Source organism: Danaus plexippus, chromosome Z, assembly GCF_018135715.1.
Source record: "Danaus plexippus chromosome Z, MEX_DaPlex, whole genome shotgun sequence".
NCBI lineage: Eukaryota > Metazoa > Arthropoda > Insecta > Lepidoptera > Nymphalidae > Danaus > Danaus plexippus.
Window position 1 is genome coordinate 9,673,832 of NC_083559.1, and position 16,701 is coordinate 9,690,532.

The window sequence follows — 16,701 nt, forward strand, 5'->3', positions numbered from 1 at the left end:
ATTGATTTTTCAAGTTCAGCTACATTTAAATTTCAGAAAAAACCTTTCAAGTCTGAATGTTGCAAGAAAAAGCAACAACTTTACTCTTCTTACTTTCGACGGAAAGAGCTGCAATAGTGGACGTGACGCCAAGATAGTTATGAGCTTCAAAAGAAATTTCTCCTGTGTCGTCTTGATATACTTCAGGTAAAATTAATATAGATGTTCCATCTTCCAACTCTTCGATTTGATACTCTTGCGACTGATTAATTTCTATACCCTGTTTAAGCCATCTAATTTCCGGCTTAGGCATACCAATTGCTTTAGCTTCCAATCTGTAAATTTCAAGACATAATGTATTGAGCCCAGCAAAATGCTTAATTTAAATCAAAAAATTATTTAAATAGTTTATTTCCCGAAAATCTTATAAAAACCTTGTCAAATCCCCTTCAGACGTTGTTACTACCGTTGGTAAAGCTTTTACGATTATAGGAGCAAACTCTTCAATATCGCTTGCCTTCTGGAAAAATAAAAAGAAAATTAAATTAAAAACCTAACGTTAACAAACACATAACACTTTCTGACTTTTTCAGAACCACTTACCTCGTCACTTAGGACGTCTTCTTCAGAGGCACTCGGTACGTACTCATATGCTGAAATTAAAAATAATTTATGTTCTTATAAAAAAGTGAACATATTTATATATCATCGTTTTATTTATTAATTTGTATGGCTTGCGTCTGAAATATGACGTTTAAGTGTGTTTGTCTAAGTAAGGAGCATGTATAAGTTATGCAATAAGGGTTATAATTGCTTATAAGTAATTTAATAGTAAGCTTCTTAATATTTGTGAGATTACATGTAGTATCTAAAAAATAACCGTAAACTTAAATCGTGTAAAAATTAGTTGGTTTTTATTAAAATTTACCACGGATGTACGGCAAGTTGGTAAAGCATGTCAATACCTTAACGACAAAAAGAATGGATGGAGGATAGATTAGAAGTCGTGCAATAGGTTATAAATGGCTTTATTACTCATTGACAAACTATTTATTAAAACATGCACTCAGACACTTAGGACTGTTCTGCTACCTTCCACAGTGACAACACATTCAGAGCTGCTAGTTCCAAAATTATTTGTAGCTACACAGCTGTAATTGCCTGACATTTCAGGAAATGCTTCTTTTATGCAAATTTCGTTTAAGCCGGATTTCTGACGGCCAATTACTATATCTCTTGCCCATTCAATCAACTTTCCATTGCGATACCAATTAACTTTGGGAAAGGGATCGCCTTTTATTGTACACTGAAGTAATATTGGATCGCCATCCATAACAACCGTAGGCTTAAGATGTGACAAGAATTTTGGAGCCTGTCCTATTGTCTCATCATCATCATCTTTTATCAAATATAATGAGGAAGAACATGCTACTGATCCACCAAAATTTTCTGCCCTGCATGTAATTATTCCAAATAATTCTGGTGTCATATTTTCTATACAAAGACATGACACGTTTTCTTTATTTGTAATATAAATATTGTGTACTTTATTTTCTTTTGTATAGCTTATTATATCTTTATTACCAATGAACCACTGAAATGACGCCAAAGGTTGTGATATCACTTCAATTTCCAATAGAACTATATCGCCTAAACGAACCCCTGTAGGTGCTAGGACTTTAATAAAAGTTGGAGGTTCTACCAATTCATTCTTCGATTGGAATAGTTTAATGCTGCTTGCCGATTTGACTATATTATCACCCTTTTCGATCACTACTTCGTATTTGCCTATTTTCTTTTTATCCACCTTAGAAATTTTTATTTTGGATTTTCCATTTTCTGTGCTAATATAACAGTCACCACGTTGCTCAAGTTTTTGATTATTATGATACCAAGTAATCTTATCTATTACGTCTGGTTTAAATGTTACGTCAAGTTCAAATTCATTATTATCTAATACTGTGATGGCTTTAAGGGGCTGTATTATTTTAGGTCCATCTTCTTCTGTAAAATATGTTTTTGTTAATCTTTATGCATTTTGTTAGTTATTATAACATAAAAATGATATAGTACATAAACTAATATTATACATATTTAACAGGTAACATAGTATTACTTGCAAGCCAAGTATTTAATACCAAGGGTTAAAACATCGTTAACACGACCAAAGAATTTAAGCAGCTTTATACTCTTTATATACACCAAACCAAAATAACGTAACAAATCTGTGCAAGGTTAAACAAACAACTAATAAACTGCTGGATTTAATTAACACATTGAGAATAACCTTAAGTAGGACTATTTTGCCATGCATCCGTTTTAAATTATTTGTGTAATATAGACCCCTTTCGGGGTCGACCGTTAAAAAAAAAGTTTTTAAAATTGGAACTTACCTAAGTGTCGCCCAGCTTCAACAGCGCTTTCATTTTTTTTCAAACGCTTTTTAATTTTTCTTTCAGATGATATTGAAATAATACTGCAGTTTTCTTCAAATGCAATATTTTCTATTCCATTTTTGTCAATTTTCAAGGGTTCTATAATCCTATCACTTTCTTCAGGTAGGACGTCCTCTTCACGTTTGTCTTTCTTTACAGGTTTAAGTTTAACTTCCTCAGGTTCTTCTCCTGCTGGTTTCTCTTGCTGTTGTTGAGGTGTCATTTCTTCGTCTTCAACTGGCGCATCTTCTTTAGGTGTTCTTTTACCAGAGCGCCAAGATACCGCTTCGGGTATTTTATCCTCTTGAGGTTTCTCTTTTTTCACAGGCTGGAGAATAACTTCCTCTGGTTTTACTTCTTCCTGTACTTTTTGTTTCGGTACAGGCTTAAGAACGACCTCTTCAACTGGGTGTTCTTCTTTTGGCCGCCGCTTATCTGTAGGCCATTTTGTTTCTTCGGGTTGAACCTCCTCTTCACGTTTGTCTTTCTTTACAGGTTTAAGTTTAACTTCTTCTGTTTTTACTTCTTCCTGTACTTTTTGTTTCGGTATAGGCTTAAGAACGACCTCTTCAACTGGGTGTTCTTCTTTTGGCCGCCGCTTACCTGTAGGCCACTTTGTTTCTTCGGGTTGGACCTCCTCTTCACGTTTGTCTTTCTTTACAGGTTTAAGTTTAACTTCCTCTGGTTTTACTTCTTCCTGTACTTTTTGTTTCGGTATAGGCTTAAGAACGACCTCTTCAACTGGGTGTTCTTCTTTTGGCCGCCGCTTACCTGTAGGCCATTTTGTTTCTTCGGGTTGGACCTCCTCTTCACGTTTGTCTTTCTTTTCAGGTTTAAATTTGACTTCCTCTGGTTTTACTTCTTCCTGTGCTTTTTGTTTCGGTATAGGCTTAAGAACGACCTCTTCAACTGGGTGTTCTTCTTTTGGCCCCCGCTTACCTGTAGGCCATTTTGTTTCTTCGGGTTGGACCTCCTCTTCACGTTTGTCTTTCTTTACAGGTTTAAGTTTAACTTCCTCTGGTCTTACTTCTTCCTGTGCTTTTTGTTTCGGTATAGGCTTAAGAACGACCTCTTCAACTGGGTGTTCTTCTTTTGGCCGCCGCTTACCTGTAGGCCATTTTGTTTCTTCGGGTTGGACCTCCTCTTCACGTTTGTCTTTCTTTACAGGTTTAAGTTTAACTTCCTCTGGTTTTACTTCTTCCTGTACTTTTTGTTTCGGTATAGGCTTAAGAACGACCTCTTCAACTGGATGTTCTTCTTTTGGCCGCCGCTTACCTGTAGGCCATTTTCTTTCTTCGGGTTGGACCTCCTCTTCACGTTTGTCTTTCTTTTCAGGTTTAAATTTGACTTCCTCAGGTTTTTCTCCTGTTGATTTCTCTTGCTGTTGTTGAGGTGTAATTTCTTCGTCTTCAACTGGCGCATCTTCTTTAGGTCTTCTTTTACCAGAGCGCCAAGATACCGCTTCGGGTATTTTATCCTCTTGAGGTTTTTCTTTTTTCACAGGCTGGAGAATAACTTCCTCTGGTTTTACTTCTTCCTGTACTTTTTGTTTCGGTATAGGCTTAAGAACGACCTCTTCAACTGGGTGTTCTTCTTTTGGCCGCCGCTTACCTGTAGGCCATTTTGTTTCTTCGGGTTGGACCTCCTCTTCACGTTTGTCTTTCTTTACAGGTTTAAGTTTAACTTCCTCTGGTTTTACTTCTTCCTGTACTTTTGTTTCGGTATAGGCTTAAGAACGACCTCTTCAACTGGGTGTTCTTCTTTTGGCCGCCGCTTACCTGTAGGCCATTTTGTTTCTTCGGGTTGGACCTCCTCTTCACGTTTGTCTTTCTTTACAGGTTTAAGTTTAACTTCCTCTGGTTTTACTTCTTCCTGTACTTTTTGTTTCGGTATAGGCTTAAGAACGACCTCTTCAACTGGGTGTTCTTCTTTTGGCCGCCGCTTACCTGTAGGCCATTTTGTTTCTTCGGGTTGGACCTCCTCTTCACGTTTGTCTTTCTTTACAGGTTTAAGTTTAACTTCCTCTGGTTTTACTTCTTCCTGTACTTTTTGTTTCGGTATAGGCTTAAGAACGACCTCTTCAACTGGATGTTCTTCTTTTGGCCGCCGCTTACCTGTAGGCCATTTTGTTTCTTCGGGTTGGACCTCCTCTTCACGTTTGTCTTTCTTTTCAGGTTTAAATTTGACTTCCTCAGGTTTTTCTCCTGTTGATTTCTCTTGCTGTTGTTGAGGTGTAATTTCTTCGTCTTCAACTGGCGCATCTTCTTTAGGTCTTCTTTTACCAGAGCGCCAAGATACCGCTTCGGGTATTTTATCCTCTTGAGGTTTTTCTTTTTTCACAGGCTGGAGAATAACTTCCTCTGGTTTTACTTCTTCCTGTACTTTTTGTTTCGGTATAGGCTTAAGAACGACCTCTTCAACTGGGTGTTCTTCTTTGGCCGCCGCTTACCTGTAGGCCATTTTGTTTCTTCGGGTTGGACCTCCTCTTCACGTTTGTCTTTCTTTACAGGTTTAAGTTTAACTTCCTCTGGTTTTACTTCTTCCTGTACTTTTTGTTTCGGTATAGGCTTAAGAACGACCTCTTCAACTGGATGTTCTTCTTTTGGCCGCCGCTTACCTGTAGGCCATTTTGTTTCTTCGGGTTGGATCTCCTCTTCACGTTTGTCTTTCTTTACAGGTTTAAGTTTAACTTCCTCTGGTTTTACTTCTTCCTGTGCTTTTTGTTTCGGTATAGGCTTAAGAACGACCTCTTCAACTGGGTGTTCTTCTTTTGGCCGCCGCTTACCTGTAGGCCATTTTGTTTCTTCGGGTTGGACCTCCTCTTCACGTTTGTCTTTCTTTTCAGGTTTAAATTTGACTTCCTCAGGTTTTTCTCCTGTTGATTTCTCTTGCTGTTGTTGAGGTGTAATTTCTTCGTCTTCAACTGGCGCATCTTCTTTAGGTCTTCTTTTACCAGAGCGCCAAGATACCGCTTCGGGTATTTTATCCTCTTGAGGTTTCTCTTTTTTCACAGGCTGGAGAATAACTTCCTCTGGTTTTACTTCTTCCTGTACTTTTTGTTTCGGTATAGGCTTAAGAACGACCTCTTCAACTGTGTGTTCTTCTTTTGGCCGCCGCTTACCTGTAGGCCATTTTGTTTCTTCGGGTTGGACCTCCTCTTCACGTTTGTCTTTCTTTACAGGTTTAAGTTTAACTTCCTCTGGTTTTACTTCTTCCTGTTCTTTTTGTTTCGGTATAGGCTTAAGAACGACCTCTTCAACTGGATGTTCTTCTTTTGGCCGCCGCTTACCTGTAGGCCATTTTGTTTCTTCGGGTTGGACCTCCTCTTCACGTTTGTCTTTCTTTACAGGTTTAAGTTTAACTTCCTCTGGTTTTACTTCTTCCTGTGCTTTTTGTTTCGGTATAGGCTTAAGAACGACCTCTTCAACTGGGTGTTCTTCTTTTGGCCGCCGCTTACCTGTAGGCCATTTTGTTTCTTCGGGTTGGACCTCCTCTTCACGTTTGTCTTTCTTTTCAGGTTTAAATTTGACTTCCTCAGGTTTTTCTCCTGTTGGTTTCTCTTGCTGTTGTTGAGGTGTCATTTCTTCGTCTTCAACTGGCGCATCTTCTTTAGGTCTTCTTTTACCAGAGCGCCAAGATACCGCTTCGGGTATTTTATCCTCTTGAGGTTTCTCTTTTTTCACAGGCTGGAGAATAACTTCCTCTGGTTTTACTTCTTCCTGTACTTTTTGTTTATTTGTAATTTTTAGAATAATTGTATCTTCTACTGATGTCAGTGACTCTTCCAGCATCACAGCTTCTGACTTTTGTAACGATTTTTTTCTCACTTGTTTTAATGTAACGTCTTCTATCTTTTGCTTTACAACTTCAGATTTTTCGGTTTTTGTAGGTCGGAGATTGATAGCCTCTTTAGTCCAAGGTTGAATTGGTTCTTTATTTACTTGATCGTATGAAGTTTTGCTTTTTCTAAATTTCAATTTTTCGCTGCGTTCCACTTTTGTGTCTTCCGTATCCTCTTCCATTTGTTTATGTAGAAGATCTAACTCTGTAGTTTCTTTTTTATCTATGACTTTTTCTTCAGAATCCTCAACGATTTTCTCTTTGCTTAAAAACTTTGGCTTCCTCCATTGTGTTGTCTGAACATCCTCTTTTTGTTTTATTTCCTTTTGGTTTTCTATGGTTAAGAACTTAGAATCTTCCAAAAGATTGATTTTTTCAACTGATGTTTTGGTTTCATTTCGTGATTTTCTCCAATGCTTTGTTCCTAAACCTTTTCCTTCTACTTTGGTTTCACTTTGTTTTCTCCAAGGTACTTGGCGTGATTGTACATCTTCGACTTGTTTTAATATTAATATATTACTTTCTTCAGTTGTTTGGTGAAACACTTTATTGGTTACCATAGAGGAATCAACTTCTTCTGACGATGTTACATCTGTTTCTTTTTCATACATTTTCTTTGAAGTAACTCTCCTGGATTCTGAAATTTAGAAAAGGGTAAACTATTAACTTTCGACTTAAGGGTTTTCTAGACTTTCTTGTTCTTTTCTACAATCTATTACAAAAGTACACCAAATGAAAAAGGACAAATTCAATAAACTATATAGTATTAAAAAATCATTCTTAGCATAACGTATATAACTTTAGTAATAATAAATTACATATTTATATAAAATGTATATTTTTTTTAACTTCACTGTGAAAATTATTACAATTATAGTAACCACCTTTGTACTCCACTATTTAAAAAAATATTCCGAATTTTATCCAAAATATTAAGAGAATAATTTTTTAAGAACTAATATGAAAAAATAGAATAAACACTATCAGGATGCACTTTTCTAATCCAAAAATATGAGCTAAATTGTGAAATGTATTTTTGAAGTAGCAATTATTAACAGTCAAATAAAAATTAATCAGAAAATTAATAATCAAGCTAATCTATATTCTTAAATAACGGGTGCTACCAAGGTGCCATATTTATGTTGGCTGAGAACTTTGGCAAAAATCTCAATATCAGAAAATGTTTGGACTTGCCAGATTTTTTACAAAATAAACGAGATTGTTCGACAGTTGCACTTATAGAAAACAATATTATACATGACAGCTACTTTTTTTAAGTGAAAACATTTTACTGAATGATGTAGTAGAAATGTCAGCCACTGAAATGAAACTAGTTGAAAATTAGGAAACCTGTAAAGAGCACTGGATGTTACTACAGTGGTTTTTTTTTTGTAGCGCTGTATATAAATCTACAAAAAAAAATCTATGCAATTCGCGACAAAATAAAAATAAATTATATCGTAAAGATAATATAGAAAAATAAAACGCAATTTTTTCTGAAAAACTGAACCTTTCCATAGTATTTTTTTTTAATTCTTGGTAGGTATTCTATTACTTGTAGAAAAAAAAATATCGATCACAACTTCAGTATAAATTTAATTCACAAAAGTAGTTCCAAATGATGTTATTATTAACGGTCAGTTAAGTTACAAAGAATAATATTTGTATTTTCTTTAAAAATTAGTTGATCTGTGACGTCTAAAGAAATGACTTGTTGGGTGAATGGTGATAAATCCAAAGCCTTTTGATGTAACTGATACATGCGTTGATAAAAATAATAACTCTATCGTTAGTAAAACTAAAACCAATATTTTTCGGAATTAAATCGTTTACATATTTTTGGTAGTCTTTTTTTGGATTTTAATTTTTTTAATTTAACTGTTTAATAATGAGGAAATAGAAGAATGTTAAAAAAAAGGATTTATCGTTGAATTCCTGTTAGAGAAGTGTTATTTAAAAAAATGATTATCGTTAGGGTCAACCGATGAGATACAATAATGAATTATGTAATTTTAATTAGGTTTGATTTTGTACTAAAAAAAAACATACATTGAAGGTATTTCGATTTAGTATTTCGATTCAGTTTTCATTATTTGAAACAATAATATTTTAGTTAAATTGATGTAGTGTTATTATTTTGAAATCAAATGTTTTTCTTCACTTTACAACGCTTTACATTACTCGGTTTTTAAATATGTACATATATGTTTGTGTCAAATCTTGCAAACTGTACTTAAAGCAGTCGTACTCAACCTACTGAGATAAAATATTCGAGAAATATATAAATTAGATGATGAGGCGTAGTTAATGATGGGACGTCATACTAAATGCAAAATTTCAAACCAGATAGCCTTAGATAGCTTGTTAATAGATTTTAATAGAAAATTTTTACAGAAGCTATTGATCTATTTTTAATAATTAACCAAAGTTAGTGACTCTTCATGGGACAAGGCAAATTGAAAGAATTTTTTTATATATATTTTAATATTTTGTGGAATTATATGAAAATCTTTTATCCACAAACCATTTCAAAGTTTATACGATATACCGATTCTTTATGTGATTATCAACTTTAAAGATTCGTCACATTGGAGATAAGAATATTTCAGCCATATATATGCATGAGTTACGGATCCCCTCAGGTCTTCAATCAAAAACTTTGACTATAGATGCTTACTATATAGAACTGTAACTTCCATTATACTGAACATTTTTGTACTGTGTAAAGAACTATCCTTGAAGCAAAACTAAGCAAGTACACTTTAACTTTTCCTATTGACTATACTGATTCCTATTGCTCTACGAGAGGGTAAATAAGTTTAATAGCCTTATATTCTCATGTTTGTATTTGATTTCTAACCCTAAAGTCTCACGTGAAGTGGCTGCTTATCATTAAATAAACTCTTTCATTTTCTGATTTACTTAATGTTCGCCAGTATAAAAATTTTCTATTTCAGCAATTAAAAGGCATTATGTTTTGTAGAAGTTGCATCTTAGTTCTTCAGGTAACCTAACTCTTTTACCCCAAAAACCCCAGCTTTCTATAAACAATGAAATTTGCAAAAATAAAAATGTAGTTTAGTAATAATCGGGATATTTGAACATTTGTGAGATATATATTTTTTATATATTTTTTTTATATATAAATAATTTAAATTTAGTATTTTGGGGATTATGAACAATAAATACATATTATAAGTTTTATGTAAGTACCTTTTACATAATATTGGTGTTACGTTTTCAGATAATTGTATATTGTCTATATTTAATATATTTTTTGTTGCAATACTTTACTAAATTTCTTTTATTTTTTTTTTTATATTTATTTTAGAAGAGAAAGTATTTTTTCAATTTCCATCAGATTTTATTATATATTATTATAAAGAAAGGGGAAAGATAACTTTCCTTTAGATACCACTACTTTCGTTCACTTTTACTTAAAAAAAAAACACAATCTCGAAATTTTGCAGAACTATTTATAAATTTCAGAAGAAGATAAATTATACGTATATCTAAATAAATTATATATATATATAAATATATATCCTTATTTCTTTCACTTGTTCTATGGTTAATGGTTAATTTGTGATTCGGTTTAACGGTCAAGTTATTAATGGTAACAATAACATTAAAAAAATATTTCCTACCCAAATATCGTGTCATAAAATTTTATTATAAATGCTACTCTGATTAACTTAATGCAGTGATCAAATACAACAATTTTTTGGAAAATTATTTTTATGAAGTAATATACCAATCGTATATTTTTACACGCACTTTCCTACAGATGTTAGGATAGTTATGTAAAAAATTATTACATAAATTGATTGAGAATGAGTGATGAAGATCGCACTGAATAGGTAACGCTTAGAATGATTAGAATATTTTTATTTTTAAAACCAAGTTGTACTATTAAACACTTTAAACTGTTAAATTGTGACGTAGACTATCATAATAAAAAAACTAAAACTATCATAATAAAATTTAGTAATCTTTTAAATCTAATTAACTAATATCTACCCGTAATAGAAAAAATCCATATCTATATTTTTAGTTAATTGTAATAATAAAGTTGCTTAATGCGGGACAATAAAATGACGCTTAATGATATCAAGTTTTTTGGATTTTTTCTTTAAAAGTACAAATTATGACTCATTTAAAAGTTTTGACGTGATCTTAACAGCAAATTTTTAAAATCTAACTCAGTGCAACCGTTAAGTATCTCCTTGTATTATTTTAAAACAAAGTTAGTTTATCTACGAAAATGTGCAGAAAGTAGTAGTTAAATTTCAACTTCTTGAATTGAAATCCTTCCCAGTATTAAAAAGAACCTAATTTGATATCACACATACGTATTCTTTCATTCCTGTGTATGTTTTTTTCATATATGTATATGATTTTTAATAATTTTTTCACTTAAATTTATCTCTTTGTTCTTACCTCGTTCGTAATACTTACTAAATTTATTTGACGACATGCAGTTTTTTATAATCTCTGACGGAGAATTCTCGTTCACTGAATAATTAATTCATAAGTTTGTGTAGTGTATACTGTATCCATAAACACTTGTTAGAAATACCTCTAGTTTTATATTTTGAAAAATATTTTATAATTTTAAGGAATGAAATAGAATAATAAGGTATGAAATAACAACCAAGGACATTTCTATCCTGTAAATTAGTTCACATGAATCTATCTATGGTAGAGTACTAACAAAAACTGTATTAGGATAAAGTTAACTGTTTAGTTACAACAGTAGCAAAGAAAAAACTAGAGTATATTAAAAATAAAATTCTCAACAATAATGGCATGAATAGAATAGAGGTTTAGGTAGAGGTGCGCCAGTCGATGGAATAAGCAACTGTAGTGACCTCGCTATCCATCAATATCAATGCAATATTGTCGCAAGAATATTAATTGGCATGTCAAGATGGACAGTTGATGGACAGTTTTGGCACTAGGTGTAAGTTTGAGTGCATTGTGTAGGTAATCGTAAACGGTATTATTTGTAGTGACAGTCCAGTATTGAATAATACCACTATATTGTGATTTTCTGAATGAATGAATATTCTAACCCGTGTTTTTTGTGTGTAGAATAAGGCGAAATGATTAATTTATAGCATTTATTAAACATTTTTCACATTAAGGTAACATAAACATTTTTGTCATAAATATTAAATATGGATAGGTAATCTCTAATAATATTAAATGGTAAAGTACTGTCACGCCTAATAACTTATTACAATTAGGTGAAAAATAAAACACAATTTAATTTTAACAATATCGTGCACTTAAAACAAACTAAGTTAAAGTGAAATGTGACGTTAAACTATAAAAAAAAATCTCATTCAATTCGGATTTGTACTTGCAGAAAACATTAATAAGGTCATCAACATCGGCAGTGATTGTCAAAACATAGAAACTGGCAAGGCAAGTAGTGCGTGCGTTCTGTAACTTAGTGTTGCGGCGCGCCTTTTGCTATTGACACTATACTGTTATGTTTCTTTGTAGAAAGTTGACAGCGCTATGTAATAAAACTAGTGAAACGCGGTAAGTTACTTTGAAATAAATTATCTTTTGAACAACGATCCACTTAAAACCCGCATCAACTATTACGCGGAGTTTTTAGCCGTGTACCTAACGCATGTGACATGACGTGATGTGACTTTGGCAAGTTAGTTGTATCAGGTTGTATTAAACAACGGCCAAACAAATCGTAGCGGGTAGCCTGCGTGCAAAATGTTATTTGAATAGATTTTAATAGTGAATTAAAGTGGACTATTTAAGAACGATTCATGCTAAAGGTTAAAGCTGAAGCAAGGACTTGATAACAATACTAATGTAAAGTCTTGTGCATATTTTTCTTCAAAAAATTAAAAGTGGCTACTTACTAAAGGTTTTTTCAAGTCCTACTTCATTGAGTTCTTGACACTTTGTTTACATAAATGAAATAGTGTAGGACCTCGTTGGTAGTTGCAAAATTGAGATCATTGATAATAATTTATAAATAAATCTCAATAAAACACATGAAGCATGAGATCGTTTTATGCATATATATTTTTTTCTGTTAATAAGGCCGAATAAAACAAAGCGCAGGCTTACTTCACGATAGAGTATTGGGTGAAAAATACATTTGACGTCTCATCATGAGACGCGCCTTGTGAATTACGCAATGTGTTCTTTTTTTTACAAATATTTGATAACAAATACGTTTAGTAAACATCGTAGCGGTAAAGCAAAACAAAACAATTGTAGAAACTCTTATGTGGCCATGTTAATTACATGTTACGTGTGTCCATTTAGAATATACAGAAGCTCCTCGATGACCCACGCAGCCAGGTATCGCCTGCGTTGATGGCTGACTAGACTATTTACACAAAAAGCTTTTATTATGTACAGCAATGTTAGATGCAGATTCGCGCAATTATTACTATCAAGTTATTTTTAAATATTGTATTCACTAGCTAATTTTGTTAGAAGTGCGCGTTCAAAGATCAAATGTTCAAATATTTGTATTTACAATAATGACAGTACATGTTTTTAAAATTTGTTATATATTCGATGTGCAGTCAGAACTGAATGTCTCATATTGTCACGACACAAATTACACGAGGTATTTATAAAGTGGGTGGAATCGTTTCTAACGGAACCGCTACGATTGTGTAATGCCGTTTTTTTAATGTATTTTATATATCGCTTGTCAACTGAAAATACAGTAGTTTTCACCCGATCTCATTAAAGTATAGAGATGAAACAAAGAAACACTACATTAATGGATTAAGAGTGCGCGACGCGAGCTCGCTGCCTGTATCTATGTCTTACTTTTGACGACTAGCTTAGCCGAGGTCTCGACCTGGCCGGCGGCTGTGGTGGCACGACAAGTGAAGATACCGGTGTCTTCCTCGTAGGTGCTGCCGATCAGTAGAACGGCATTTGTACCTTCATGGATCATCTAAAATGAAAGGTTAGCAATGTTATTCGATTTTATGGTATAAAGAATTCATTTCACATTAAGTTACTCTAACTTACTTGAAAATCGGGAGTCTCAGGTATAAGAGCACCTTCCCGAAGCCACTGAATAGTCGGCTTTACTTTACTAGTAATATGTGTTTTGAACTGAGCAGGCTGACCTTCGTACACGACAATGTCACGAAGAGGAGTAAGATTTGGTAAATCCTCTGCTTGATCTGGCTGGGTGACCTTAAGTTTTGCTGAAATAGTCACTCTTCCGGCAGAATTATAAGCAACACACTTATAATCACCTTCGTCTTCGGGAAAAGCTTCAGATATTCGCAATGTGTAGTCATCCGCAGTCCGAGACATTTGGAAATACTTCGATGGTTTTATTAATTTATCTCCCTTATACCATTGTACTGTAGGAATAGGTTTGCCTACGATTTTACAACTAAATTCAACCGCTTGTCCTTCAGTGACAACTTTATCTTTCAGTGGCTCAATAACTTCAGGCGAAGCATTCGCTGACTTTGTTTGAGATTTTGGTTTTTCTTTTGTAGCTGGCATATTCACTGTACATTCAGCGTCACATCTTGCTTCTCCAGCGTTATTAATTGCGACGCATTCGTATTTTCCCGAATCTTGAGGAAAGGCTTCTAAAATAAGAAGGGTGTAAGTTCCATCTTCTTCTAATATTTTGTTTCTTATATCTGGTTGAACTTTCTTTCCGTTCTTTAACCAATAAACGTCAATAGGTTTCGTTCCAGAAACTTTAGTATCAAATCTTACAAGTTGACCAGATGTAACGTTTACATTTTGTGCAGTCAATGTAAAGCTTGGGGGTATTACACCTCCTCTTCCTTGTCGCCTACGCTCCTCGACGACTAAGTTTGCACTACATTTGGCAGTACCGCCCCTATTTTCAGCAACAGCAGCAAATACAGCTGAATCCTCAATGAAAACTTGCCTTATAATAAGGATGGATTTTGTACTAAAAGTATGAATTTGAAAGTCAGGCGAGTTTTTAATGGGAAAGTTCTCGCGATACCATTTTATAGTTGGTAATGGATCGCCATCAAATTCAACTTCGAATCTTGCTTGTTCGTGTTCAAATACACGGCAAGGTTGCATTTTCTTTGTGAATACCGGAGGGTTTGATGGTTTTACAGGACCTTCTACAACTCTTTCTTGTGTTTGTGATTTATGTTCAACTTCCGTTGTCTCGGTCGATGTAATTTTGCGGGTGATTTCTGTATCACCAACAACTTCTTTTTGTATTTGTTTCTGCTTAGCTACATGTACCTCTTTACCATGAACACTTGATTCAGAAGGTCCAGGTATTCTTGGCTTTTGAATTTTCGTCTGCTTCACTGTTTGATTCTCAATTATTTCTTCAGACTGGTCACTGAAATGTTTTTATTTGTTTACGAGACTATTTTAAACTCAAAAATTTATCGGATTTTACTACACGATTTTATTACTTTAAAAATTAAATTTAAATGACTCGTGAAAGTATTAGATCTCAAAAATTTATTTTTGAAATCACATAACATTTATTTCACCTAGAGTTACTTTTAGTCTTAGTGACTAAGAAAAAAAATTTGAATGTTATATAAAAAGTACTTACAGATTTTTTTCATACTTCTGAGCCATACTTCTAGCAACAGAGGAACTCGTTACTTTTTCACCAGGTATAGCATATTGATGGGATGATTCTCGAAGTCGGCTCTCTTTCACTATCTGTTCATGTTCCAACTCCTGAAGTTTATTGTAGTATTCTTCGTTCTTCTTCTTCTTAACTGTTTGTTGCCATTCAGTGTCACTTTCCTTTAGATTTCTTTGTTTAAGGTCTGGTTTGTAATCAATTACTCCCTGACGTTGCATAGCTTGCCTCTCTTCGAATGTTTTTTCTAATTCGGTTTCAGTTCTCTGGTATTGAGATACTTCATCATACCAAGCTGTTAATAAAATTAAATAAACTCATGAATATCTTACGATCTTTTCAATCCCCACTTTGATTATGAAAACATACCTTTTATAATCCGTTGATAAGCTGATAGAAGCAGGATATTAGCAGCACTCCTTCGCAAGGGTAAAACAGGGATTCAAGGAAGCAAGGAAAGAGTGCTAAAGCAGTGATGTGCAGTGTGCGAAACATTGTGGATATGGTGTGTTAGTGCAGAGTAGTAATATAAGCGTAACATTTTTCATTTCTTTTTTTATTTGAAGTGAATTTATTTGTAAGCTTTTAATTGATATCTGTGTTTCTGATAAGATGTACTTACGTCTCGGAGCGTTTTTGAGTACACCTCTATAATCATCGTGTCTCGGTATAACTTTCAACTCGGTCGTTGCTAAAGCCTCTCCTGCGGAACTTCTTGCAATAACTTCAATTTTACCAGTATCATACTGCCTTGTTTTTGGTATATCGAGGTGGTACATTCCATCATATGTTAACTTATATCTAGACCCCTAAATAAAATAATATAATTTTATTGACAAGCATATAAATTTCAATACTCATAATATTCAATAATCTTACATTAACAATAGTATTTCCATTTATTAGCCACATTACGCGAGGCTTTGGGTGTCCTGTGACACGGCAGCAAAACCTGGCCCATTCACCTTCCTCAACTGTCACGGGTTCAGGTCGGCTGACAAATACTGGAGCCGAACGTGGTTTTGTTTCTTCAACAACTTGTTCTGGTACTCTATACAGATAAGTATTATTAATAACCTCAAATATAAAAATTAAAGAAAAGTCCTCCCCTTCTAACACTTACACTTGCCAAGAAGCTTCCATCTCTCTAATGCGTTCAATACTCTTCATATGTTTAGGTAACTGAGAATCGTACACAATACCGGGTTTTCCGGTGGTCTTTATGACAGCTCTTGTTTCATCCATTCCATATAAATTGGTAGCCCGACAAAGGTACTCCCCGCTATCTTCAGGGTAAACCCAACCGAAATTCATAGCAACATATCCAAAATCATAGATCGGTGTAAAACGATTTTCTGAAATACATATTCAATAAGTAATTACTCACGTACTTTTTTAATAGTCCGCCAAATACATATTAACTTTGGTCATTTAAATCTTGTATATTTGAAGAAACTTCATAATTAATACTTACTATGCAGGAGCGGCTTTCCGTTAAAGAACCATTCCACTTTCATATTAGGATCGCCCACGGGTGCCAGCTGACACTCGAATTTAGTTGTTTCCATTTCCATCAAGTTTGTTTGACTTTGTATTTGGGTTACAAAACGTGGCGGTTGCTTTTTATCAGCGTCGTATAAATCATCTTCAGTTAAGAATACTTCTGAAGTGTATTTCTTTATAGTAGCTTCCATTTGGGTTAAGGCTTCAGATCTTTTCATTCCCTTTGGTACTTGATTTTGCAGAATGATATCGGGAAGTTCTAAATTATATGAAAAAAAAATATAAAAAAAATAAAAAAATATATTTTACCTAAAAATAATACCTAAG

At 33.8% G+C, this 16,701-nt stretch overlaps 1 protein-coding gene across 7 annotated transcripts in view; it reads right to left on the reverse strand.

Annotated features, from left to right (window-relative positions):
* LOC116777091 (titin) overlaps nucleotides 1-16,701 on the reverse strand; it is an 88,685-nt gene that overhangs the window by 51,839 nt on the left and 20,145 nt on the right. For 4 of the 7 annotated variants that reach the window (XM_061526169.1, XM_061526165.1, XM_061526167.1 and 1 more), the window contains exons 15-28: nucleotides 16,346-16,633; nucleotides 15,995-16,226; nucleotides 15,751-15,922; nucleotides 15,494-15,680; nucleotides 14,836-15,166; nucleotides 13,284-14,613; nucleotides 13,077-13,206; nucleotides 4,864-6,891; nucleotides 4,193-4,528; nucleotides 2,373-3,689; nucleotides 1,072-1,983; nucleotides 583-632; nucleotides 414-499; nucleotides 94-314 (exon numbers count right to left, since the gene is read on the reverse strand). In XM_061526169.1, coding sequence (XP_061382153.1) covers nucleotides 94-314; nucleotides 414-499; nucleotides 583-632; nucleotides 1,072-1,983; nucleotides 2,373-3,689; nucleotides 4,193-4,528; nucleotides 4,864-6,891; nucleotides 13,077-13,206; nucleotides 13,284-14,613; nucleotides 14,836-15,166; nucleotides 15,494-15,680; nucleotides 15,751-15,922; nucleotides 15,995-16,226; nucleotides 16,346-16,633 — 7,620 coding nt within the window. The remainder of the gene's footprint in view (nucleotides 1-93; nucleotides 315-413; nucleotides 500-582; nucleotides 633-1,071; nucleotides 1,984-2,372; nucleotides 3,690-4,192; nucleotides 4,529-4,863; nucleotides 6,892-13,076; nucleotides 13,207-13,283; nucleotides 14,614-14,835; nucleotides 15,167-15,493; nucleotides 15,681-15,750; nucleotides 15,923-15,994; nucleotides 16,227-16,345; nucleotides 16,634-16,701) is intronic. The other 3 variants (XM_061526166.1, XM_061526168.1, XM_061526171.1) reach the window with 3 other exon arrangements.